Source organism: Falco cherrug, chromosome 1, assembly GCF_023634085.1.
Source record: "Falco cherrug isolate bFalChe1 chromosome 1, bFalChe1.pri, whole genome shotgun sequence".
NCBI lineage: Eukaryota > Metazoa > Chordata > Aves > Falconiformes > Falconidae > Falco > Falco cherrug.
The window spans coordinates 35,180,486-35,205,802 of NC_073697.1; the positions used below are offsets into that span (position 1 = coordinate 35,180,486).

At 38.2% G+C, this 25,317-nt stretch overlaps 1 protein-coding gene across 7 annotated transcripts in view; it reads left to right on the forward strand.

Moving 5' to 3' along the window:
- The window catches only part of FAM184B (family with sequence similarity 184 member B), a 52,286-nt gene that overhangs the window by 14,191 nt on the left and 12,778 nt on the right, over positions 1–25,317 (forward strand). For 5 of the 7 annotated variants that reach the window (XR_003558503.2, XM_055705761.1, XM_027799875.2 and 2 more), the window contains 3 exons: positions 12,911–13,672; positions 19,908–19,982; positions 21,169–21,279. Coding sequence is in view for 6 of the 7 variants with exons in the window: in XM_055705761.1 (XP_055561736.1) it covers positions 12,911–13,672; positions 19,908–19,982; positions 21,169–21,279 (948 nt within the window). In the remaining variant the exon portion in view is untranslated. The remainder of the gene's footprint in view (positions 1–12,910; positions 13,673–19,907; positions 19,983–21,168; positions 21,280–25,317) is intronic. The other 2 variants (XM_055705758.1, XM_055705767.1) reach the window with 2 other exon arrangements.

Consider the following 25,317-nt stretch of genomic DNA (forward strand, 5'->3'; position numbering starts at 1 on the left):
GAAGTATCTTTTTTTCTTCCCCAAAGTCACGTACATCTTCATTAGGTAAAAGAGTGTTTGTGTTTTATTAAAACAGCTGTTACATTAAGGTAGAACTACCTCTGTTGCCACCTCTACAGTCAGATCTTAAGCACATTAGCTATCTCACTGTAACCATTCACTTGTTTTTCCTGCTTTTACACAACCAGACTGTCTCTGTGTGTGGTGCTAAAGACCACTTTGTGCTTTTAGTAGGAACAGATAGGCATGTGAGCTCGTCTTGCATAAAGCCATCCAGCACCGGCACTGACTTAATTTATCCTGCCTCCCAGTGGGGCACAGTAGCTCAGGCTTGGCTGTGCTGGTTCAGACTTGACATTTTACTTAATGTATATTCATTTGTCTTCCAAAGGTCTCGGAAGCAACAAAACACATATAACCCAATTACTGAGGAAATACTGCCTTTATTCATAAAGAAATTACAAACTGATTGTTTTCAAATAGGGAGTTTTTTCTCAATGTTCTTGGTGAAATTCATCTGAAGTAAGATTGTACCTTTTTAATGTAGTTGTCATTCAGAACTTTGTATGACTTGGCCTTTAGGCACTTAAACACAGTTTTAACTTAAATCAGGTTACTGCCAGAGAAGTCTTCTGTTTTAATTATGTTTGGAAGCTACAGCATTTGGTTGTGACTATGCACTGACATTTAGAGGGTTCTATAAGAGCTACTTTGAGATGTAAATATAAGATTACATAATATTCTGCTTTTTTCATGCAGGAAGAGAGAACTACTAGAATCTGTTAACAGGGCTGTTAAGAACTATAGCTGGTACTTTTAAACGTTTTTACAGTGTTTAAATGTTGTTACTAGGATGATGATATAACTTAGTATTTCATGAGAATAGTAAACTGTCTCAAAACTACATGACTTTGCAATGTGTCTGCAGTGCATTGCCACTACACTTTTGGCAATACACCTTACAGTCCTTGTCCCCTCGTTTTTGGGGTGAGGCATGTGTATTGGAGAACAGCACAGCTCCCTGCCCACTTGTGCACCCAGAGGTGTGAATTCAGGCAACGTGTGGCCCAGGGAGTATAGTCAAGTCAGAGTAGTGACAGGTGCCTCTTCGCTATCCAGTGCACTTCATTGTTCATGATATAAACACGATGCTGTCGGTTTTGTGGGGCTTAAAGCTTTAAACTCCAATGCTTAAAAATTTAACATTAAAACAATTAAAAATTAATGTAAGCATTAATATTTGGACTAGAATTATCATGGAATTATAGAGTGGTTTGGGTTGGAAGAGACCTTTAAAGGCCATCTAGTCCAATACCCCTGCAATCAGTAGGGACATCTTCAGCTAAATTAGGTTGCTCAGAGACCTGCTGTGTTTTTTCAGACCAGTTTAAATTTTGCATACTGTTTCCACTTGTTCTGTCAATCAATGGTAGTTAAATTTTCTTGGTATTGTGATCGTCAATGCAATCTCAGGAGGTGTCCAGTATGTGCTTAATATGCGTATTGATTCACAGGTCCAAAACCAGATTTTAGTGACTAAATATTCTTTATTGTCGGCGCCGGGTGTACAGGGGATCCTTCCACCAATCGTACACACCCAGAGGGGCAGATTATCTTATATTTATATAATGAAACAATGAATATTCAATTAACACCTATACATATTCATTACCTGAACCCGCCTACCCTCACTTCATATGCTAATTAGCTTCACACTTGCGCAGATTCTTCCAAAAATTGTGGGCCGGGGTCTTTAGAATGTGGGCAGTGGTCTATGGGAGGAAGGGCGTAGGTCTTCCTCATGGTGTACTTTTCACCTTAGGTCTCAAAAGTGATGAGTTGGCAGACTTGTAGAAATCTTTCCCAGGGTTTTACAATACCCCTCGTAATTTTACTCAAGGCCATCCTGCTGTCCCGTTATCTCCTTGGTAGGGCAGCTTGCTTTGCAGATAAGGAGGACAGCTCCCCTTGCAGAGATTTGCAACTTTCTTGCCAGAACAGTCTATATGATCTTTCAGACATTTTAACCCCTTTGTCGCTATACAATTACAAGCTTATTTATGCATTAAAATGAATATTGGTTTATGAATACAAACTTGACCATATTATTTACAGCTTATTCACATCAGTATGCTTAATGGAAGTGTGAGTAGTCGCTGTATTCAGTCTACCTCCATTTTGCTGTGATGAGTATTTGGGTAAAAATTACATGGGTACATGAGTAATAGTGTAGTGTTATGATGTGTATTATTATATAGCCCTTTACAGAATAATATGTTGATTCTGGCTCCTGCAATACTACTTTGAAAGGGAGGAGGGAAACTGCAAGAAAAATATCTTTGAAAAACCACTGTATGCTGAGGTCCGCCTGAGCCAGTAGCTTGTCTCTGGTGGTGCCCAGAGAGTTAGAGGAATATGCCGTGCCTCTAGTGCACTTGTGTAAAGTGCCACCTCCAAGCTGTTTTGTAGTTCATATGTTGGAAAAGGTGATGCGTGATCATTTGCTATTTGCCCTCCTCATTATACTTTTGACTGTAGGGATGTCACAGAGGAGATTCAGTTTGCGATTAAGATACTTTACCATTCATGTGTACTGTATGTCCAAGCTGCCAATGTAATCAGTAGAGCCTAGAGAGTAATTTAGTAGACCAACCATTAGGAGTTGAACTCAGTTTTATGACCTAGCTAAAAGTAGTGTCATTTGAGAACTGAGCATCATCTGCCTAGTTGCAGAAAAGCACAGTTATCCTGCAAAGCCTGTGGCATATTTGTAAACTCCTGTGTGGATGTTTATGTGCCTGTGGCATCCCAAAGGGCACCAGATCTCTGACATTAGGCAAGTGAGTCAGGACCTAGGTGTCTACCTCAGTGAGCTGAATCACTCTTTGGTCTCTGCAGCTTTACTGACTGGATCTCTGTTGATGGACTATAATGGGAGTTTACTTAAATGGAACACCAGTGAACACCTAAATCCCAGTATTTTAATCTCTAACAAAGTTACGTTCCCTTCTTAGCTGTGTCTCTTTCAGAGCTGGAGAGTCATGCTTTGTTGTGTTACTTCCATGCAAGAAGCTTTTATCATGGTTGATTATTCTTGTTGCTTTTTGGTATACCTTTTTTAAGTTCAATTAGACTCTGCTTAAGGGTGGGGGACAACCATAACCGCATGCTATATATGAAATGTGAATGAATTGTAGACTTACAGTTGTGATATAGGGAGGTTTTTTTTATTTGTTCTGCATTTCTTGCTTAGAAGTCCTATTACCTAGCTGAGTTCTGTCTTCATTGTCTGTTTTATAGCTTCAAAATTTCTTTTCTGAGCAGATTTAGATTCTGCCAGTATGTATGGAAAATATAGATTTGCTCTGTTAAAGTACATTATATTACCTTAATCTGCACTGAAATTTATCTGTCTATCATGTATGTGCTTGTGAGGTTCTTCTGCAATTCCTGTAGTCAACTACCACTTTGATACTAAATTCTTTCTCAAAATTTCAATGGATGTATTCAGTAGGATAGCTGCTAGTACAGCAGAGACTCTTTCCACAATCTCTGTTCTAAAAACAGACTACTCTCTCAAAGTAGACAATATCTTTTGTCATAACAAAGCAAGAGTATGAACTGCATACTGTTAGAATGAGAAAGGCAACTGAAATCTCCACAGCCCCTAGAATACTGTGCTTTTCTTTTTCTAAAGTGTATGCATAATAAACTGAGAAGAAAAAAATAACAACCCTTTTGTTAACAGAGTAGTGGCAGAGGCTCTGTGAAACTTTCATATATATTCCCACTGTTGAATTTGCTTACAGCAGCAAAGAACTTTAAATGTTGGTGCCTGCAGTAGTAGAAACTGGTATTATTAATTCATGGATACCTGAGGGGTTTGATAGCTTCTTTTCTTAATTAGCAAAGTATGTAGAACACGTAAAGACATCTTTTTACAGTTTAAAAAATCCTCTATCAGAATTTCACCTGTGAACTACTAGAAAGTAAGAAATTGATCCAATCTGTATAATGCTTTAGCCTGGCTTAGGAAGAAACAGAGCTCATTTTATCTATGCTTGTCACAGATCTACATGGAGGGGAAAACCTGCAGTAAACATTGTTTTTTAAAAATAATTTATAATATTTGTCTCCACAAAAAGATGTATGATGTATTTGGTCGGGAAAATCTGTTTAACCCTGGGCTGTAATTAATTGAACAGTTCTACAGCTTATATTTGCAAGATTACCAAATTCTACTGTATTTAAAGTAAGGAAATACTTTAATAAGAATCAAGTGAGAACTTGCTTTACAAATTTTTTTACTGCATTTATTGTAAAATAGGACAATGTTGCTTTGTCATAATCTGTAACAAGAATTTAAAAGATGTTTTGGCAGGATAAAGTTTCAGATAAATATCATTAGACACAAAGCAACTCTTTGATAGCCCTGAACATATGTCTGCATTTTAGACTCCGTAAAGATCTTTAAAAATCTGGGATGTAATGAAACATTTTCACAAAACTGAGTATTAATTTGGCAAATTCCATCACAACTGTATGTAGATCTGGTTAATGAGACTCATTAGCTCATATTTTTGAAGCACAATAGAGATCAAGCTTCTGGGATATAAACCTATAAAGGTCTTCTATCAAGTTCTTGATCTGTAACAAAAATCAGACAGCTAAATTACCAGTGAATTACATGGAAATAAAGACTTTTTATTCCTTCTATTGACACAGAATTGTTGACTTCACTGTCAGACAGACAGAGGGCATAGATATGAATGTGGCTTGTGTCAAACTTCTGTTTCTTGCATGTTATCTTATCTGAAACGGCTTCATAAGATGGAGTTGAACTCATCCAGGACTGTAAAAGCCTAAGAGATTTGTGGCGGTATTTGAGATCTTAAGGAGTTATGCAATAATTTTGCCAAGACATAGATTAGAAAAGGTGAACAGAAAGGACTCTAAAATCAAACAATTTGGTCTTTCTGATTGTCTACGTATGTGTGTGTGTTGATGTACATTGACTTATCAATGAATAAGCATCATCTTTTAAAGTGTTTTCATCTAGTTCTGTGGGTTTTGACAGACATTTTACTTAATTTAACTTTTACTGAAAAGTAATGTGATTCTCACTGACAGCATTTGAATACAGCTTAACCTGATAAATACACTCAGGATGAATTTGATTGACCTCAGGGAGAACTAGAACTAGAAATGTATTTCGTGTAAATGTCATGCTGACTGATTTTCTTTATTCTAGTTTTTAATTACATACAAAATCTACAAAAAATAATAGTGCTTTTGCTATTAAAGCTTTGCAAAATTATGTCAAAGCTATGTAGAAAATGGTTTTGACAGATAAGATACAAAATGAGTAACTGTAAAAAAAGTTTGTAACATCATATTGTAGGGAGGCAGATACTACAAAGATCTGAGCTAGTTTGCATTATTTCACATGTTAATTAATGACCTAGAAGTAAAAAGAAACAACATATTAAAATTAACAGGTGATACTAATTTAGAGAGAGTCATAAGCACCTAAATAAGATGGAATGAAAAAAGGAATATAGATGGATGACAAAATAAACTGCATTCAGTTTGGAAAAAAGCTTGTTTTTCCAAAATCATGCATCAAAGCAGATGTGCATGGTATATGTGTGCTCAATATCTGTTTTGGTTTGTAAAGTGTTGGTAAAACAACATGAAGTGTGTATGCAGAAATGAAGTTGATGTGAAGTGAGACATTAGGGCAGGATGGAGAGAAACCCCAGAGAACATAGAAACAGAAGACAATGAATCTGTTTTGGCCTTTGAGAATTGAAACTTTTCTCTTCCCTTTGTACGGGACTCTGTCCTGGCTCTATAGAAAAAGGAAGAGCTGGGAAGTCAGGAAGGAACAATAACAAAACAACTGAACACCTGAAGCAGTTCACTTCTATTACCTGCATTGCAAAGGGAAACGTTATCTTTTGGAGGCACCTGTCTCGCTCCTTTGGCTAACCTGTATTAGATGTGTAATGATTAAATGGATGATGTTAGGTGAGATGAATCCTGATTCTTGCATGCAGGAAAAGATTCTTCTGAGAATGAAATGCATAGGGGTTTTCTCATTGTTTCCTTGCAGTAATTACTAGTGGCCTCCTCTGCCCTTCCTCTGTTGTAGCTGTGTTTCAGAACAACCTTATTTCTCTCAGAGTGACCATGTCAGACTGGAGGAATCTTTAATCTTTCCATGACTGTCTAAGAAGACCTATTTCTTGAGGTGCTGAGGAGGCACTGCTTACAACCAGAGTCACAGCAGGTGGATTTGTGACCAGTGTAAAGAGAAGGGATTACTGAAATTTCTTCTGGAACTATTTTTAATAAACTGCATGTTAGTTTCCCAGCAGAGGAGTCTCTATCTAGATTCTACCTTTTGTGATTCTACAGTATTTTTTTGCTTTGCTGAAATTTTTGAGATGTGGTATTCATGCCTTTTTTAGCACCTGCTCTGCTTGTTGGAAACGTTCTTGCAATATACTTTTATTTTCCTAATTCTTAAGTTGCCTGGCAATTATTCTTCTTAGCTTATTAGAAACTATAAAATACAAATGAGGGAGACCTGGATGTCTCTTTAGCAAAATTTAGGCCAGGGCTAAATTTATGTTTGATTGCACTTGAGAGATCAAGTGCAATACATAGGCGTCTAAACTAAGGTTTTCTATGCTCAGTGTTGCACCCTACTAGACAGAAAAAAAATGAAGTAAAAAATGGGAACAAATAAATGTGCCTGTGGAATTTATTGCATAGAATTTAAACTAAAAGGGTGAAAAAACCCCGGAGAGGCAGAAAAAGGAAACAAAACACGCCCAAAGAGTTAAGAAAGATGTAGACATTTTATGCTGGTAGTTTCTTGATACATTTTAGTATCTCAGTGTAGTTTTTTGACTGACAGTAATACATGGTACATGTAGGAAAAAGGGCAATACATTCAAATTTTAAGAATGTAATATCAACTTTCCCTCTTCTGGTCTGAATCTCTAGATAAGGAAAACCACAAGTATTATGGATACTGCGGGACATTCAGGAGAGTGAGACATTGCACAGTGAGCTTCTGCCCAAAAGACATCAGATTTCATATGGAGCGCCCCCCACCCACCCCTCCAGAATCTGAAAGGCTTTATTACCATGGTTGGAGCAGTGGATGAAAGCATTTAGATTAACCCTGCACTAAAAGAGAATCTCCTGAAGCAAAGTCCTTTTTTAGTATAGTAATTAGGATTCATTCTGGTGCAGGGCACAAGTGATGCAGCTCTTCTGAAGCCTAAAGAGCTGTGGAAACCACCTTGGGTTGTTGTGGCCAACATAGGTGAGAGCTGGTGGCTGAACTCGAGCTAAGGCAATGTCAAGCCAGTTGCATATGTTTGCAGCATGACGCTGGGATATCTGGTCTGGCTTTTCATGGAAATTGCATCCTCAAAGCTCCTTAGTTTCCGAGTATAGCTTCCAGAGCTAAAAGCAGACATACTGTTTCCAGTCAGAGGCTGGCACTTTGAGCTGTAGCTGGATTCTCAGCTCTTACTTTGAGCTCATCAAGTCCACTGAACGTAAGTTGGCCCTGAAGTCTTTGCAGCTCTGACTCTTAATTTGTTGTCCATGCCCAGTCCACATGAATAGACAGAAGTTTGAGGGTTGGGAAATACTGGAAAAATACTTTTAATCACTTGACAGTGAAAGGCTTGAAAAAAGGTGTTTTTATTGTTTTGTAAATGAAAGTCAACACTGTTATGGTCTGTGTTGAGTCAAGGTAATTTTAATGTACTGCCACAGTTAGTGGATAAATGAACCATGAACTGTGTGTATTTCTTATAAAAAGAAATGTATTTCATAGCATTTTTCTAAAGAGTTGGATGGTAGTAAGCTATGTAATCAGAAAGCTCACAAAACAAACATTTGTTATTTCTCTCCACAAATCCAGCTTTGAAAACAGACTTATTCCAGCTGAAGCTGACCTTTCATTTGAGTGGAAAATAAATTACTTCAGCTTGTGTTTTTGCAAGATGCTGAAGTCAACTAAAAAATCATAAGGCAAATTAAAAAACACCCTTAAAAATATAAACAAAATTCCTTGTGTTTTAAAGATATTTTTGTAATTTTAGGTTCTGAAACACTTCTGGATGTTTGGAGTGCCGATTGTTTTAAATCTTCTCTCGTACTACACATTTATGTGTTAACTATTTCTGCAACTATTTGGATGCGTCAAATTATTTGTGTGGTTTCAGGAAGCCACAGAGGACACAAGGAGAGATTTGAGACTTAGTTCATGAGTTCCCTGGTCATATGTTACAGCAGTATCATTCAGCTGCGTAGTGGGTTTGCATGGTAAGGTTTCAGTAGCAAGGGGGCTACAGGAGTGGCTTCTGTGAGAAGATGCCAGAAGTTTCTTCCATGTCCAATGGAGCCAATGTCAGCCAGTTCCCAGGCGGACCCACCACTGGCCCAGGCTGAGCTAAGTAGCAGCGGTGGTAGCACCTTGGGGGTAACATATTAAGAAGGTGTGAGGAATGGGGGAACTGCAGCGGAAGAAAGGAGTGAGAATATGTGAGAGCAACAACTGCAGACACCCAGGTCAGTGCAGAAGGAGGGGCAGGAGGGGCTCCAGGCATCAGAGCCGAGATTCCCCGGCAGCCCATGGTGAAGCCCACAGTGAGACAGGCTGTGCCCCTCAGCCCTTGGAGGGTAACAGTGGAGCAGATCCCCACCTGCAGCCCATGGAGGACCCCACACTGGAGCAGGTGGATGCCTGAAGGAGGCTGTGACCCTGTGGGTGGTCTGTGCTTGGAGCAGCCTCCTGGCAGGACCTGTGGGGAGAGGAGCCCACACTGGAGCAGGTTTGCTGGCAGGACCTGTGACCCCATGGGGGAGCCAGGCTGGAGTAGTGTGTGAACTGCAGCTAGTGGTAAGGACTCACAGTGGAGAAGTTCATGGAGAACTGCCTCCCATGGGAGGGACCCCACACGGGAGCAGGGAAGGAGTGTGAGGAGGAAGGAGCAGCAGAAACATGTGATGAACTGACCACAACCCCCATTCCCTGTTCCCCTGCGCCACTCAGGGGAAGGAGGTAGAGAAATTGGGAGTGGAGTTAAGCCTGGGAAGAAGGGAGGGGTGGGGGGAAGGTGTTTTTTTCTGATTTGAATGGTAATAAATTAAACTAATTTCCCCAAGTTGAGCCTGTTTGACCATGACAGTAATTACTGAGTGATCTCCCTGTCCTTATCTTGACCCACGAGCCTTTTGTTATATTTTCTCTCCCCTGTCTGGGTGAGGAGGAGAGTGAAAGAGCAGTTTCAGTGGACACCTGGCATTCAGCCAGGGTCAAACCACCACAAGCTGAAATCAGCACAGATGTAAAATTGGATCAGCACTGTAGATAGTCATAGCCTAGCAGAAAAGGCCTTACTCTGTGTAAGCACTGCTCAGCAGTAATGAAGACATGCCTGCGTTATCAAGTTTCCAGCACAAATCCAAAACGTAGCCCCATACTAGCTGCTAAGAAGAAAATTTACTCTATCCCAGACAAAACTAGTGCAGAGAATGAATGAATAAATTGTGGGAGTTTATTTTCTAACCTGTATAGTTAATGACTAGAGAAGGCTAAGGGATAGAGAGCCATTTCTTTCAATAACTGAACTTACTTTTAATAATTTAGCTGTCCTTTGCTTTAAATTGGAGTCCCTTTCGAGGCTGACATGTTTGGATACCTCACTCTGCTTTGGTCTGCTTGGGAAGTAGGCAAGACAGAGTTCATAGAAACAAATTCACCTTCTAGTGAAGGTAAGATACTACTGCTAGTGAGAAGGAGATGGTGCTGTCACCTGGCATCAGTGAGCCTCTGGCAAGTTAATTAGCAATGGAAATTTGTCTCCTTCCCTGCTTTGTTGAGGATGCTGCCAGGAGTACCCTATTTGGCACTCCTTCCAGGGCCTTTTCTCATTCTTAAGTTTCTTTTTTTTATCTTCTTTTAGCCCTTTCTCTCTCAGGAGGGATTTGTGTCCACTATCTTGGGCCCGATGGAAGAACTCTTATAATCTTTTGATTTTCTCTGATTCTTCTTACCATCCTCACTCTTCATCTTCCATACCAAACTGTCTCACTTCTTATTCAGCTAGTATAGCAACCTGCTAGAAACATTTTTTTCATTATCTTAGTCAGGTTCCTACAAGAGTAGTGTTTAACACTACTGTAGGAAAACAGAACAGTCTTTTTTGGTTTGAATGCTTTAGCTTTGTCTTCACTGAGGAGGTGCATGTTTTCTGTTATTTTACATCACCATGAAGAAAGAAAACGCCATTTAGATTTACAGCATCTGGAGGATAAAATAGGACTAATAAGATGTATTCATATTCACTGCACTGTAAATGTTCAAGTATACGTTTGTAATAGTGTCTTATAACTCTCAGTTGCTTTAAATTCGATACAGCATATCCCAGTACATGCAGTTTTGGAGAGCTGTAAGGAGGCAGTAGCCATTGGTATTATGTTGGTAACTAAGAGTAATGTATTGCTCTCTTCATTTGAAAGCAATTTTTTCTGTACTGTCAAACTGATCCATTTTAGAGCTGCTTTTAAAAAGCTGTTTATCAACACAACTGTTAAGAGGTTTATACCACAGTAGTCAGCAGTGTGTACACTCACAAGGTACAGATGCTGAAATAATTTTCCAGTATTTTTCCTTCAAGCACATAAAAGTCCCAGATTCATCTCACATAACTCCAGTCTGTTAAATGAGGTATCTGGAATAGGAATATAGTAGCTCTATTTGGTAGGGAGTGAAAGGCATGTGTGAGGGGCTCAAGTACAGAGCAGCAGCCCTCTAAAAATTAAATCTCTTAAGAAGGTTAAGATACTGAGGAATCAATTTCAGCATTCGAAGATTGAATTTAAGGGCATACATTTTCAAGTCAAAATTCTTCATTGTGGTTCTAGCCACTATTGAAGAGAAGTGTAGGAATAATAGCGCAGGGAGGTCAGTTTCTTCCATTCTTTTAGATAACTCAGGATGTTGGCGATGCTGTAATGCTCAGCGGAATTTGGGAAATCTCTATGATTTATGAAGTCAGACTTCAGAGGAACCCAAATTCCACCATCAGCGTGAACACACCATAATATGAGACAGGCAGTGCTGATTTACCACATAAATTAATCATTAAGAGTGGAAGTCTGTAAGTCACAAAGGCCAGATGTTCATCTCTGTTTTGCTGGTGGAATGAAACAGAAATGTGATCATCAACATCTAATCTAGTTAATTGAAGAGTTGCCCAAACTAATTCTGGTCATTCTAAACCCATGGGCAAAATTGATCTTCTCCTTGTATTTTTTAAGTCTGTCTCCTGAATGATTAAGAGAGGTTCATAGAATGAGTTTAGTTAGTGGGAAGAGGGAATCTGCTTGGTATGCTGCAATTATTTCTGTTTCAAAGGAAAAATGGTTAAAAAATAACAAAGAATTAACAGCATGTAGTCTAAAGCCCAAAAACGTACATATCTAAATGTAGACAGTGAGTTCTTGTCTGCTTTTTCTTCTGGAATATGATGTTGTTGTTTTCTTTTGTCACATATTTATCCAGAAAAGTATCCAGACCATGTTTTGCATTTGTGATGTTTTAAGGCTTCTATACTTAATTCATTACTGCCAGGGAGGAAGTTGACTACACACAAGATGTATTTTTGTGTTTGCTTTCATTTATGGATGACTGCAATTCAATATGTTACTCATATACAGATAGCCCAAAAAAATGGTTAGACATAGCAAAGCAAATTGAATAATCCTGGAGACATCCTCAAGGTTTATGTAGCACAGACTACAGACTTGTGACACCTACTGTGGTCAAGGTGCCTTACTGGTCTCTCGGTTGAAGCTTTCCCTGAAGCAGGATTGAAGATTACAGGGCCAAAATTCTAGTATAAGAAAAGAATTAGTTGTGATCTTGTTTCTGTATTTATTTATGCACTCAGGACTATAATTTTTTTGAACATTATCTAGGAATCTTTTTCTTAACCACTATGGGCTCAGGCCAGACTGAAAGTTATCTGTCATAACTTATATACAAATTCCAAACCTAGCTTTGTAGAGCCGTAAGTTCTCTAAAAAACCACCAGCCAACCAAACAAGTGGAAAACCTTCACACATATTAATAGGTAATATATGGTTCTCCTTGAGTTAGATAGGTATGTCCAGTAGAAACTGGATTAGCCCCCATGTGTCCTAATGAGGGCCTGAAAAGACAAGCAGTCAAGTAATACCAATTTTGAAATGCTGACCAAGCTAACTTGCCAGGCATATGGCTTCCAGGAGTGCATCTTCAGTGGTGTTTTATTTTGAGTCAGGAGTGCAAAATTTAATCCTCCTTACAAACTTTTCTTTTGTTTACATCGCAGAGTGATTTTGGTCCACGTGAACTGCATGTCAGGACTTCAGGTTTCACTCTACAGATCTGCTACTACTGGTTTTTAGCACTTGCTAATGCTAAAGAGCATGTGAGAGGCAGTCCTCATGCACTGAAGGCTAGTTGAACTGGACTACAAATATTGAGTCAGTTACTAGAGAAGGTGCCCTATTTAATTTTTTGTGTTAGAGATCAAACTAGGGGCATGAATAACTTGCCAAGAGTAAAAAAGGAAATTTCTGACAAAAAGTGAAAAATAAATACTGTTTCTCACAGTATTGTCTTCCTTCCCTATAACACTTTGCAGTTTATAATTGTCCCTTCTGTTCCTAGAAAAAAACCAACAAAAAAAACCCCTAACACAAAGAAACAAGAGTATTAAACTGTAGCAGTAATTCTCTTACAGCATTTAACACCTTGATAAATATAGTAACTGAATTCATGGCAACCATTCATCAGATAATTTAATTTCCTATTATTTTTCTTGTTCAACAGGTGATATATGCCCTCAACACTAAGAATGATGAACATGAGGCTAGTATACAGGCTCTGAGAGAGGCTCATGAAGAAGAAATTCAGCACGTTCTTGCTGAGACAAGGGAAACGATTCTCCAGTGTAAAAGCAAAGCTGAAGAAGAACAATTGCTGAGGAAACACATTCAGGCCCTTGAAATTGCAGTAGAACACCACAGGAGACTAAAGGAAAAAGCCTTGGCAGAGTTAACACTCTGCAAGAAGCAGGTGGAAGGGAGGGAGCCGAGAGCAGAAGCAAACCAAGCACAGACAGTCCTTTCTACAGACACAGTAGATACCAATGCAGACTTTGAAAACAAGCTTCTACATTTAAATCAGGAGTCTGGTGGACTGCTAAATGAATGCAAAGCATCTGGGAGAGAAAATCTAGATAAAAAAGTAAATTTAGATGAAAAATACAGTGTGGAAGGACAGGCTCTAATAAATAAGATGGAAGACCTGAAGAGTGAGAACCAGAGAGCAACTGAAGAATATACACTGAAAACAAGCAAACTGCAAGCCTCTTATGAGAGGGAAAAAGAGACTTTGAAAAGAGCTATGCACCAATCTATAACAGAAACAAACAATTATCAGCAAAGAGAAATGGAGCAAAGGAAGAGCTCAGAGGCTGAGGAAGGTTTTTTGCTGCAGCACGTAAAGAAGCTGGAGGCAGACCTCGAGGAGAAAAGCCAGAAGATAAATGAGAGGAAGAAGCATTCCCAGAAAATGAAGGAAAGAATACAGGTAGAGTATGAGACTGTGACCCCTACCTCTGCCTATAAAGGTGCAAATTATAATTCTTCAGGGGAAGAAAGGTCTTTTAAATTTCACACAGAGTCAAATGCTTTGTAAGCAATAAAGCAGTTTCAGAGGCTTAGAAGACAAATAGGATGGACATAGTGCTGAAAGTTCTAGAGGAGGAGTTAAGATAATTAGTAACTCATTTGGTGAACTCTTTGAACACTAGACTTTGTATTCCCTGAGGGAGGACAGAGGTAAAATTTGCCTATTGACTGAACAGAGATTTACCTAACAGGGTTAGATGAGAGACCTGAGCTAGCAAGTTGGGAATCAAGTGGCTTTTATTGTCTGACTCTTGCAACAGTGTCTTGTACCAAGTGACATTTAATGAAGTGTTCTTTACAGCTGTGAAGTTTTATGTGCTGTACCATGAGACTTTCACCATCAGTTTTCACTTCACACTTTGCCTGTCTACCCTAGCTGGTGTATGTCTCACACATCTGCAGCACAGCTCTGCAGCCCCTTTCTGCTTAACTGCATCATGTATCAGATGCAGTTTCAGAGGTTATAGAATCATAGAATCATTTAGGTTGGAAAAGACCTTTGAGATCATAAAGTCCAACCATTAACCCACAACTTCCAAGTCCATCACTAAACCATGCCTCTAAGCACCGTATCTACACATTTTTTGAACACCTCAAGGGATGGTAATTCCACCACCTCCCTGGGCAATGTTCCAATGCTTGACTGCCTTTTCAGTGAAGAAATATTTCCTAATATCCAATCTAAACTTCCCCTGGCATAACTTGAGGCCGTTTTGTCTTGTCCTATCGCTTGTTACTTGGGAGAAGACGCTGGCCTCCACCTCGCTGCAACCTCCTTTCAGGTAGTTGTAGAGAGCAATAAGGTCTCCCCTGAGCCTCCTCCTCTCCAGGCTAAACAACCCCACTTCCTCAGCTGCTCCTCATAAGACTTTTGCTCCAGACCCTTCACCAGCCCCGTTGCCCTTCTCTGGACATGCTTCAGCACCTCAATGTCTTTCTTGGAGTGAGGGGCCCAAAGCTGAGCACAGGATTCAATGTGCGGTCTCACCAGTGCCGCGTACAAGGGAACAATCACTTCCCTTATCCTGCTGGCCACACTGTTTCTGATACAAGCCAGGATGTTGGTGGCCTCCTTGGCCCCCTGGGCACACCACTGGCTCATGTTCAGCTGGCTGTCAACCAGCACTCCTAGGTCCTTTTTCACTGGGCGGCTTTTCAGCCACTCTTCCCCAAGCCTGTAGTGCTGCGTGGGGTTGTTGTGACCCAGGTGCAGGCCCTGGCACTTCTTGTTGAACCTCATAAAATTGGCCTCAGCCCATCAGTCCAGGCTGGCACATCATGGGCATCAGGGAAATCCATAATACCTGTTTCAATAAGGAAAAGTGTCCTGGCTCTGTAGAAGTTAGAAGCGATAGAGGGGAAGAGGGAAAGTAAGATCCTGATTTCTTGTGGGTACTTGAAGTAACATTCAGGAGAAATGAAGAATGGTAACATGAAAATTTATGCACATGGTTTACTGTTCTGTTTTATCATATAAAAAATCCAGTCTTTTAGGAATAAATAATGTAAACCATGATAGGAACTAGAAAGAAGAAGGTGGTGTCATTAGCAATTTGATTTATAAATTCAGTGTCATCTGGATAAAAGTGAAGTATTTTCTGAGTGACATGCTCAACTTGTACATTTCAGATCCTCTAAGTCTCTGGAATGAGGCTGATTTACACACCACTGGAGAATATTGCCTTGAATGTTAAAAGGGAGAGCCTCAGACTAGCATAAATCTGGAAGAAGGAAAATGGACACAATGTTATTTTCTGTTTCTCTTAAATAAAGTAGAAGTTTCTCCTTTCTAAATTGGCTACTTCTGATGCCCCCATTAAATACTACATTGGTTTCAGAATCCTGTGGACAATGGCAGACTGGGAAACAGAGATGTTTCATTAATCAGTAGTACCTCTGATCATTAGTAAATACTAGTGAGAATAGCTATTATAAGGCTTGAAAGATAAAACGACTGATGTTTAAGCAAGATGACTTTTCTGTTTTCCCCTTAGCGTATGCCAAGAGGTTCGAGATCTTTAGATGAAAGGTATCACATTAGTGCACATATGCAAAGATACAAAAGATGACAAGTTATTAAGTCTCATCTGTTCAGTCTGCTTTTGGAAGAATTTTGGCATATGCCAGAGGTGAAAGGATCAAGCTTACCTTTTAAGTTTTCAACTGTAGAGAGTGTTAAGTACAAGTTAGCTTTAACCCATGAGATTTTACTCAACATTCATATAGGAACAAATGGCAATTTTGTCCAAGTGAATATTGTAACATAACAGCATTATGTTAGACATCTGGCAACCAAGACTAGAACCTTCAGAAACAGAACATTAAATATGTTTCAAATTTTTGCTGTTAGTTATGGACAGACAATTCTCAGCAAAGTCTGTAGGAGCCAATTTTTCTGGTTTTAGGCATCTGTATTGTGGATTATGTTAACAAACTATTGTACTTCAGCAACTAGAAAAAAAATCAAACTAATATTCATTAACTTGTAGCGCAAGTTCTTGGGAAATTAATGGAAATATATCCTATTCCAAGTTCCGGATCATCTTGGACATCTGAGATTATCATATGGATTGTCTTAGTTACAGATGGTAACTCTTGATGAGCATTCGCTTTACAATGATACCTACTACATCTGAGGAAATGGCTCCACATTACAAATATTTTGGCAGCAGAGACATTTTAAGAGTGTGGAAGAGCCAAAAATGCATTTCATCCAGCTCTGTAGGTGAAAGATTTATATCATGGAACTACACCAAGAGAAAAAATGACCATTTATTTCAGATGAGAAAAAAAGAACATATGTAATAAACATAGAAGTAATGTAATGTATATTTTAGGATTTGGAAGTGTAGCTTAAGGGAACACAAGAAAAAATTCTGGGATCAAAAGGTATAGTGAAAAAAGTGGAGGAAGATCTAAGTGTAGTCAAAGAGAACTTCAAGTTCTCTTCACGCACTTCAAGAGAAGGAAATAGTGGAAAAAAAGGTAGTGCGATGCTCATTAATGTCATTCTGAAGTATTTCCCTTGCTAGTAGTCACTCATGTTTGAAATTCCACAAGTTATGCTATTTGAAATGTAAATGTTGATACCACAGAAGATATGGAAACTATGTTGAATTCCCAAAACAAAGCTGTTAATGAAGTAGATGAACTGAAGCATCAAATAACACAACTGCAGCAAATGACTTGTACCAAACAGAGCCAGAACAGGAGTGGCTCTGAAGATGTGCAAAAGCTTAAACAGGTAGTTTGCTCTCAAATATGCTTCTGTAATGAAAACCTTAAAGAGAACAAGGTCCAAGACAGACTTCCTCTGTTGAGGTCAAGCTGGAATACTGATTTATGTTTTTTTTAAATATAGAAAACAGTTCTGAAAATCTATGCAGAAATAATACCAGGAATAAACTCAGTACAATGAGGAATGTATGTATCCTCAGAGTTCCCTCTGTGCAATTGTTCTGCTTAAACAGGTGTGCAGCCCTGAATCTTTTTTTGTATTTTTTTAGTTCTACTAGAATATTGTTATGCTAGCTTTCTGGGAGATTAGGCCTGGTATCAGAGACATAAAGGAAAACCAAACTGTCCTTTGTACTTTTTCACAGCACTAAGGTGGCCATTGAGGAAGTCTGTATACTTTTTCGTAGAACTAAGGTGGCCCTTGAGGAAGTCTGTATGGTTAGAAGTGTTACACATCCAAACTCAAACCAGAACAGCGAAACCCCCACATTCCTAGACTACAGAAGAGGCATACAGCCCTGAATCACTACCATTCTACATTGTTAACTAAAATAAAGCCAGTATTCTTCAATGGAGCATATCCACCTAAATAGCATATTCAGTACAAAATAGACTACTGTGACCCGAGAATCGTACCCTGGTTTTGTCATCCTATATAGGTAGTGTGTTTTATAGACTATGGGAACTGTAGCTATTTAAAAAGAGAGCATGAACAAGAGACACTTGCTTTGTAAAGGCAAGCATCAGTCCATAAGGAAAAGACTTGTCTGAAGGAATAGCTGTTCAAAGGGCTGGAAGATCTTGTAATGAAGCATACAGAGGAAATCGAGCCAGTCTAAAACCTCATGGAAGCTGAAAGAAAAAAAATGTGGAAGGTAGGAATGTTCTTCTAATTATAGATGCTTTAATTCATCTGGTTTTAATCTTATTGGTGACAGTGACATCATTTGAATTATCCTCACTGGAGGCACTTTGAATTAACATAAAATGCAAGGGATTTTCTCGCTATGGTCTTACTGAAAAAGAAAAAAAAAAGGAGAAAAAGTCAAACTGATGTATTTCTGTGAAAAGCTCCACAGGCAGGAAAGTGAATTTATCCTTGATGTGATAAACCGCCTTCTTAGCAACACTTATCCTTGCACGATTTGCATGTTAGAGTTGGAGTGATTAATGTAAGGCCTCTCTTGAAGAAAAATGTATTGTAGGTGTATTCCAATTTCTGGCTTAAATTTCCATGGATTACTGCTGTGAAAGATTCAGATACATTAATTTAATCAAAAGTTTGCATTGTTTAGGCAGAGGTTCTAATTCTGCACAGTGTTGGTAAATGGATTCAGAGTGCAGCTGTTATGATGACTAGTTACAGACAAATACATGCAAATATATGTCCTGTTGCGACGGAGGGAAGACACAGTCACTCAATATGAGCAGACTTCGTTTATTGTACCTTACAGTCACCTTTTATGCCTTGTTATAATTAGCTCGTACATATTACAAAAGTTAAGCTCATTATTGGTTAGTTGCCTAAATACCAAGCCTGCCCCTAGTTTCTCTTCTGTAGTTATCTGTTCCCACCTGCAACATTCTTTTCCCACCGCAATCTTCCTGTTATATTTTTGCTTTACTTCAGATAAGCTGAGAGCGATGTGCATTTTTGTCCAGCCAGCTGGACTATGTCTATGTGACCCTTTTCAGCTAGCCAGTTATCCACAATGTCCTTCTTTCAGCCAGAAAGAATGCTCATCTTGTGGACCCAGAGAAGTTACCTGAACAATACCTTTTCTCAATGTGTTTTTTAAGTGGCTAAGATGTAATTTTTGTTGTTAGTATGCTTTAGCAGTGATTGGCTTAAGGGATTCTTCAAAGAATTTGTTTCATGAGAACTGCTGTCTGTGGCTTCACAGACAAAATCCTTTGGCTTCAAGAAATTTGCAGTCTGTAATGTTTCTGTGCAGTAGCAACCTAAATGTTATAAGCACATGCTTTAATGCCTAGTGAAGCTTACAACTCACTGCATGCCCAAGTGGTTTGCCAAATTTGGGCATAAACTAAGGATTAATTTAGTTTCTGTCTCCTAATGTACTTGTGTGTTTGTCAGACATCTTGTAGACAGAAAAAAAAATCTGTTAGGGTCTGTAGAATTGGACAATCAGACTACTAGTCAAGTGTTCTTTAGACCCTTCTTGGCACTAAGAACTTCTACCCAGTTTACCCAGTTTTAATGCTACTATACCTTTCTGTGTTCAACATTTACTTGAGCATAGTCAAATCACTTGCTGACAAGTTGCGAAGTCATAAAAGGTGTGCAGCTCCTATCGCTAAATGTTGAACTTCATAGTACCTTCTAGGTTTTGGAGACTAGGAATTGTGTTAAGTGCTCATCAGAAAAATTCATTTCTGCCTATGAAACTGCTGGAATTTATACTTTTATGCAATCTCATTTCTCAGAAAGGAACCTGTGTGAGTAAATTATTTTATCTGATTGTGAAAGTGCTCACATTTGATAGTATGTGAAGATGCAGTGCTTCAAGGTACGCAGTTAGGCTATGAAGTATAAGCCTTACGAAAAGAATCTTGCCTTTTATATTGTGTATTCTTTAATGTGAGTTTGTACAGGTGTACTTAAAATGATGCCAGGCTGAAACTCTTCATGTGAGTCAGATCAAATTTAAGTATTAAACATGAAAAAAGGCATTATAGTAGGCATTTATTGCTTATTGGCAATAAATATTATTGCTTATAACCATCTCTTCTTAGAGATTCATATTAATTAAATCAGAAGAATCTTGAGTTGTCAAAAAATACAATTACAATATTTTTCATTACTGCTATTTATATCCTCTGATGTAATTAAGGCCTGTAACAGCTGTTTGAAAATTATTATATTTATTTTCCAGACAGAAAAATTAAGATATAGAGAAGGAACCAGTTGGCAGCATTGCAGTGGGAATGGTGCAACACCTGATCTTCAGGTTTTAATCAGAAAGACCACTATATCCTCTCCTTTTCATATAGGCAGAACTAAAGCTAATTTCTCCTTTGCAATATTAATGTCTCTGTGTTTGATTCCATCCTTTTAATATCTACCTAACAGTACCTAAACTGTGAAATGCTAATGTATTCTCCTTTATTCAACTATGAATTGCAAGGAATATGTCACTATTTCCTGTGCTTCTGCTTACTAATATCATGGTATCCTCCCAATGATTATCACTTTCTTAGTTTTTAGGTACTTTCTCTGTCATATTGAATTCTGAAGTCATTGTGCTATAAAAATGGGGGTGGGGAGGGGCTGTGAGAAGGGGCTGTAGAGGATAGGACAGATGTTAAATTGCTATTTTTAATCTTCCTCCATTTGTAGTGTATGAAAATATGGTAGAATATTTTTTGAGTCAGCAAATCAGCAGAAATAGGAAGAGCAAGCACACTAATTAAAGTTTTTAATATATATTACTTCAGGACATTTCTAGAAGTTCCATATTCAGTCTTTCTACAGTAAATGCTCACATTTGCCACAAATGATTGCTACAAGCTCTTGGTCACTGTCCTGCATGCAGTATTACCACTGCTTTTTCAAAAACTATTTCAGCAATAAATGATTATGTAGTTTTCAGGGGGTTATTTTATTTTATTTTTACTTCCTCACTAGGATTTTCTTTATGGATGCTGTAAGATAGTAATCCCTTTGATTCCCTTTTCCAGTAATTGCCCATTAGTTAGTCATCTCATTAGGCATATGGTCAGTGTATATCTGTGTTTTTTAAGATCTTGTGGGTGATTCTTGCACAGTAAATTATTTTAGAACTCTTAACACCACTCAAGGGAAAACAATCTCACACTTCATGCTGTAGTTTTCCACCTCAGGGAAACTTTCCTTGAAAGATTGGGATTATGTGAGCTGTGTTGTCTAACACTAGTATTAACAATTTGGTTTGGTTCATTCTAATATTTGATTGAATAATACAGAATAAGACGGTAGCATGTATTAGTGTGTAACCTGCTCTATTATCTAGGTTGATGTAGAAGAAATGGTCTTTCTTTTTCATGCTGCATGTTTTGTCCCAGCTATTGCATGCTGCTCTTTTTCTTTTTTTTCTTTTTTTTTTTTTCCTCTTTTTTTCTCTTTTTTTTTTTTTTTTTTTACTTTTTTTACTTTAGGAGCTCCAGATGCAGCTGGAGGAATTTAAAAGAAAATCTGAGTGTGAACTAAAGCAACTAGAGAAAGAGAAAGATGTCCTAACTGGGAAACTTCAAAACTCTTCACTTGAGGTAAACTGGCCATAAATGTAACCCAGTAATAAAAAGGCTTTTCATTTTTCCTCTCATCTGACGATTTCTTGATTAGATTTTAATCGTATTTGCTGTGACTATAATTCAAGAAAATATGCGAGGACTTTAGATAGAAATAACAGAAATTACTGCTCCTGAACATCTATGAGTATTTTGACAAGCCTATTTGTTTTGATAAATTTCATTTGTTTGCCAGAACAAAAGCAGAATGCCTACAAGGCAGTTATATACACAAGTAAACAATGCACCTTTAAAATTTCTGACAAATGTGAATACATGTTTTCTCCCTCTCAAGTGTTCCCCTTTTGTGTTGTTCAGTTCTTTTCAGCAAATGCTGGCTGCTTTAAAATGTGCAGGATATTTCCTTTTCTTCAGTTTGATCATGTGAAGTTTTTGCCTATGAACATTTTGATACTTTATCTTGTGGATAAGTTACAAAAAAACCCACTTTAACAGAACTGAAATCAGTGCCCTAGTGAAAAGTTCTGATGATGCTCAGTGCTGCATTTATTTTTCTACCCCAAGTATAGCATTACATTTGGTACCTTTTTCAGAAGAACAATGAAATGATTTGTGATTGTCCATTCTGGGAGATTATGGATGAATGGACTTGTTTTCACCATGAGAATTTGTCATCCATTTCGTTGGATTATTTCCGGTCAATCCAGGTTTTGAGGGTCCAAGATTTGGTTAAGCAAAAGGAGGATATTCACAAATATACAAAATGTCTTCAGTCTAGTTCAAGAAAAAATAATGAACAACAGGAACTAAGTAGCTTACATTGTGGAACTACTGATTTACAGATAGCCACTGTTGTTCTAAGTGACTGTATAATTTTGATTGCTTTGAATCCCTACTGATTCTAAACAGTTTCACTTCCAGCAAGTTCAGTGGGAGCTTGCATGGCAACAGCTCTGCAAAAGTTGAAGACCTAGATCTTTCTCAGCTGGCATTTGTAGACTGTAAGTGGCCATAATAAGCTCTCTTTGAGTGTTCAAAGACAGAAAAAGGACAGATAGGCTCATCAGGGGGCTAACAAGATGTTGGCCCCCCTCTCCTGCCTGCTTCCGCTTTCCCACATGCCATTATTTCTGGTTGGTGCAGTGTGTTCCAGCAATCAGGGCATGTGTTGCGGTCATTTTCTCTCTCACACCTGCTCTTTCTCCCATTCATGCTATACTAGCTGTACAGGTTCTGAGCGCAGCGTGGTCTTTTTCCTTTCATAGCTCCTGTAAAATAGATTTGTACATTCTGGTACCAAACAGTTGCATTCTGACATTCTATCCATTTCCAAGTCTTAGAAGTACAGAATTTAAGTGTAGTTCTTAATGTTCTTAAAGTTCTGGCTAAATCCTGTTTTTAGGATTCATTACACATTTCTGCATGCCACTGTTTTTTACAGGTTCTTCTCTGAGAGAATTTCAGGTCAATCCAACCTGTCTTGAGCTATCCAGAGTGACTTCTTTGCATCTAATGCAAAATATGGGTTCTCAGTAATTAGTCGTCTTTATTCTTTTCCAAATTACCCTAAATGTACCTTTTCCTAAAAAAAATCTTAGTGCATTCAAATCTGAAATTTACTGTGATATTCTGGCATCCCTGGGTAATGCCTGAAATACTGTTTTTGACGTGTGAGGGGGAGAGATGGAAGGAAGGAGTAGTGGCACTGTCCAATCTCATAGTATTGTGTATTTGCATGCAGGTTGTGTATTCCGCTGAAAGGTCTCAAAGAAGTCAAAAGGCTTATGACATGAAGCAATTATTCTTCAGATTTTGCAAATGGAAGAAGTAAGGCAGTGAGTCATCAAATTACTTTCCTTGAAGTCACACATTCAGGACAGAAAAATAGGAAAGAAGCCTGTGTTTCCTAACAGCTAGTCCTTTCATATCATGAGATCATGGTAAATACAGATAGTGGTGGGCAATTATTGCAACTGTAAATATAAACATAAGTAATTATGAAGTAGTATATATCATGCCATAAGTTATGTTTACAACACCATAGTAGGTATGAACAGATACATTAAGAAACATTTTGGTGTATCTTGGAATCTAACAGTGCTCCCAAAAAGGAGGAAATGCTCCCTCTGAAGAGAAATTTTGTATTTTAATTGGTAGTCTAAAAGTTACTTTCTGAACACCAATTACTTAGCAGTATTTCCAGGGAAGTGAAATAATACCAACTTATAATACTTTCCTTCTATAAATATGTGAATATTTACAGCCAAGTAACCACTATTTACTATGCAACATTATGTTTCACAGAGAGTATGATTCCTGGCTGGGAACCTTTGCAATGGCTCAGCCCAGATCTTCTGCTTCAGAGGTTAGGCAGTGTGCTGTCACTAATCCAGTTCTAACCTGGATACAATTTCAGATCTAAAAATAGCTTCCTTGGCTGCATAAGACACATTTTTGGTTGGGCTGACATAGACAGAGCACTATGCAGAGTAGGCGGAATCATGATAATTTCATATCTCTGGGGATGCACATCAAAGTGGCAGTATTTCTGTATTAATGAGTTTTTTCTGGATAGAGAAATCATACTCACACCTATTTGGTCCTTTGGAAGGAAGAATGTGAGATCCTGTGTGGGTTGAATGCTAATTCATTAGAGTCCTCCAGTTCCTTGCTTTTACACTGTAAGATCTCTTCAGCATGTTAAAGGGGCTATTCTGAAATTGGAAGGTATGTAAAATGGAAGTGCAGGCATCACATTGTCATGATACATCTTTGAACAATGCCAGCACAGGAATGCCCAGGGCTTTGATGGATCTTGGAGGTACCACGTAGCAGCAGTAGAGGTGTGCATGATGTGTTCCTACCTGTCCCTCTGGTCAGGAATTGCCGTAAATTAGGAAGGCAGTTAACTCTGAACTTAACTGACGTAACTGTGAAATAAGCCTAAAGACAACAGTAAAATATAATCTCATTATTATGTTGTTACTTCTTATACCATGTTACTGTTTTGATGACATCATAGTATCTATAAAACCCTGTAGCATTTAGGTGCCTTATTTTGACTCTGAACAAATTCTCAATTGTTGTGACTCTTCTATAATACATCAAAAGTCACTTTAAAGTCTTTTATATAAATTCAACCCCTAGCAATGCATTGAGAAACTCAGATCTTTCTACTTAAAAGATATAGGAAGTCAAAATATTCTCTCTGATTCCAACTTTAGATGTTGCCTTTCAGATTTCACAGTTCTTACATACAATAAATAAAAGGAAAGAGCAGGCATAAGATAGACTTCAGGTATTCAAAATGCTTGCAAGCACAGTGAATTAAAATAATCAAAGTAGAAGTCAAATGGGGAAGCCAGCTGTGATGGCATGCACAGCCTTATACTTGCCCAGTATTTTTACCCATGGGCTGTCATAATCTGAGAGGTACTTCTTCAAAAGAATCAAGCCATCCTTCCCAGGAGAAAGACAGTAATTATGGTTAGAAAAGAATGAAACTTGAAAGACTTTTGAAATATTTCAAAACTTATCTGTCATCTTTTAGTAATAGTTGTTCACATTTTCTTTACTTGGAAGACAGTGGGAGGCAAAATCAGCTGTCATGAGAAAGGGCAAGTGCAAACATAACCCTGAAATTTGGAAAGAATTCAACAGAGCCTAGAAAAATACTGTTGCCTAGAGCTTACACTGAGGATTGCTATTGGTTGCATCTTTAAGACCACTTTATGCAATTCTGGTGGATAAAAATGAATTAGTAATGGTATCAGAGGTACAGGTTTTTTAAGAGGTTTTATTTTGCAGCAGGGAGACATTCTAAAACACAAAATTACACAAAGTTGCTGGTTTGCTAATAGTAAAAGATGCCAAATAGATTTTGGACTGATGTGAATTGGTATAGATTCATTAGCTTAAATGTTGCTTTACCAATTTAAACAAATTGAGGGTCTGGCTATCTGTTTTGAAGTAATGAAACAGAATAAAATGCCTAGGCACTGCAAAATAGTCCAGAGAAGGATTTGCAGTGGTGGATTTGAAAGCCCTTTTAATAGA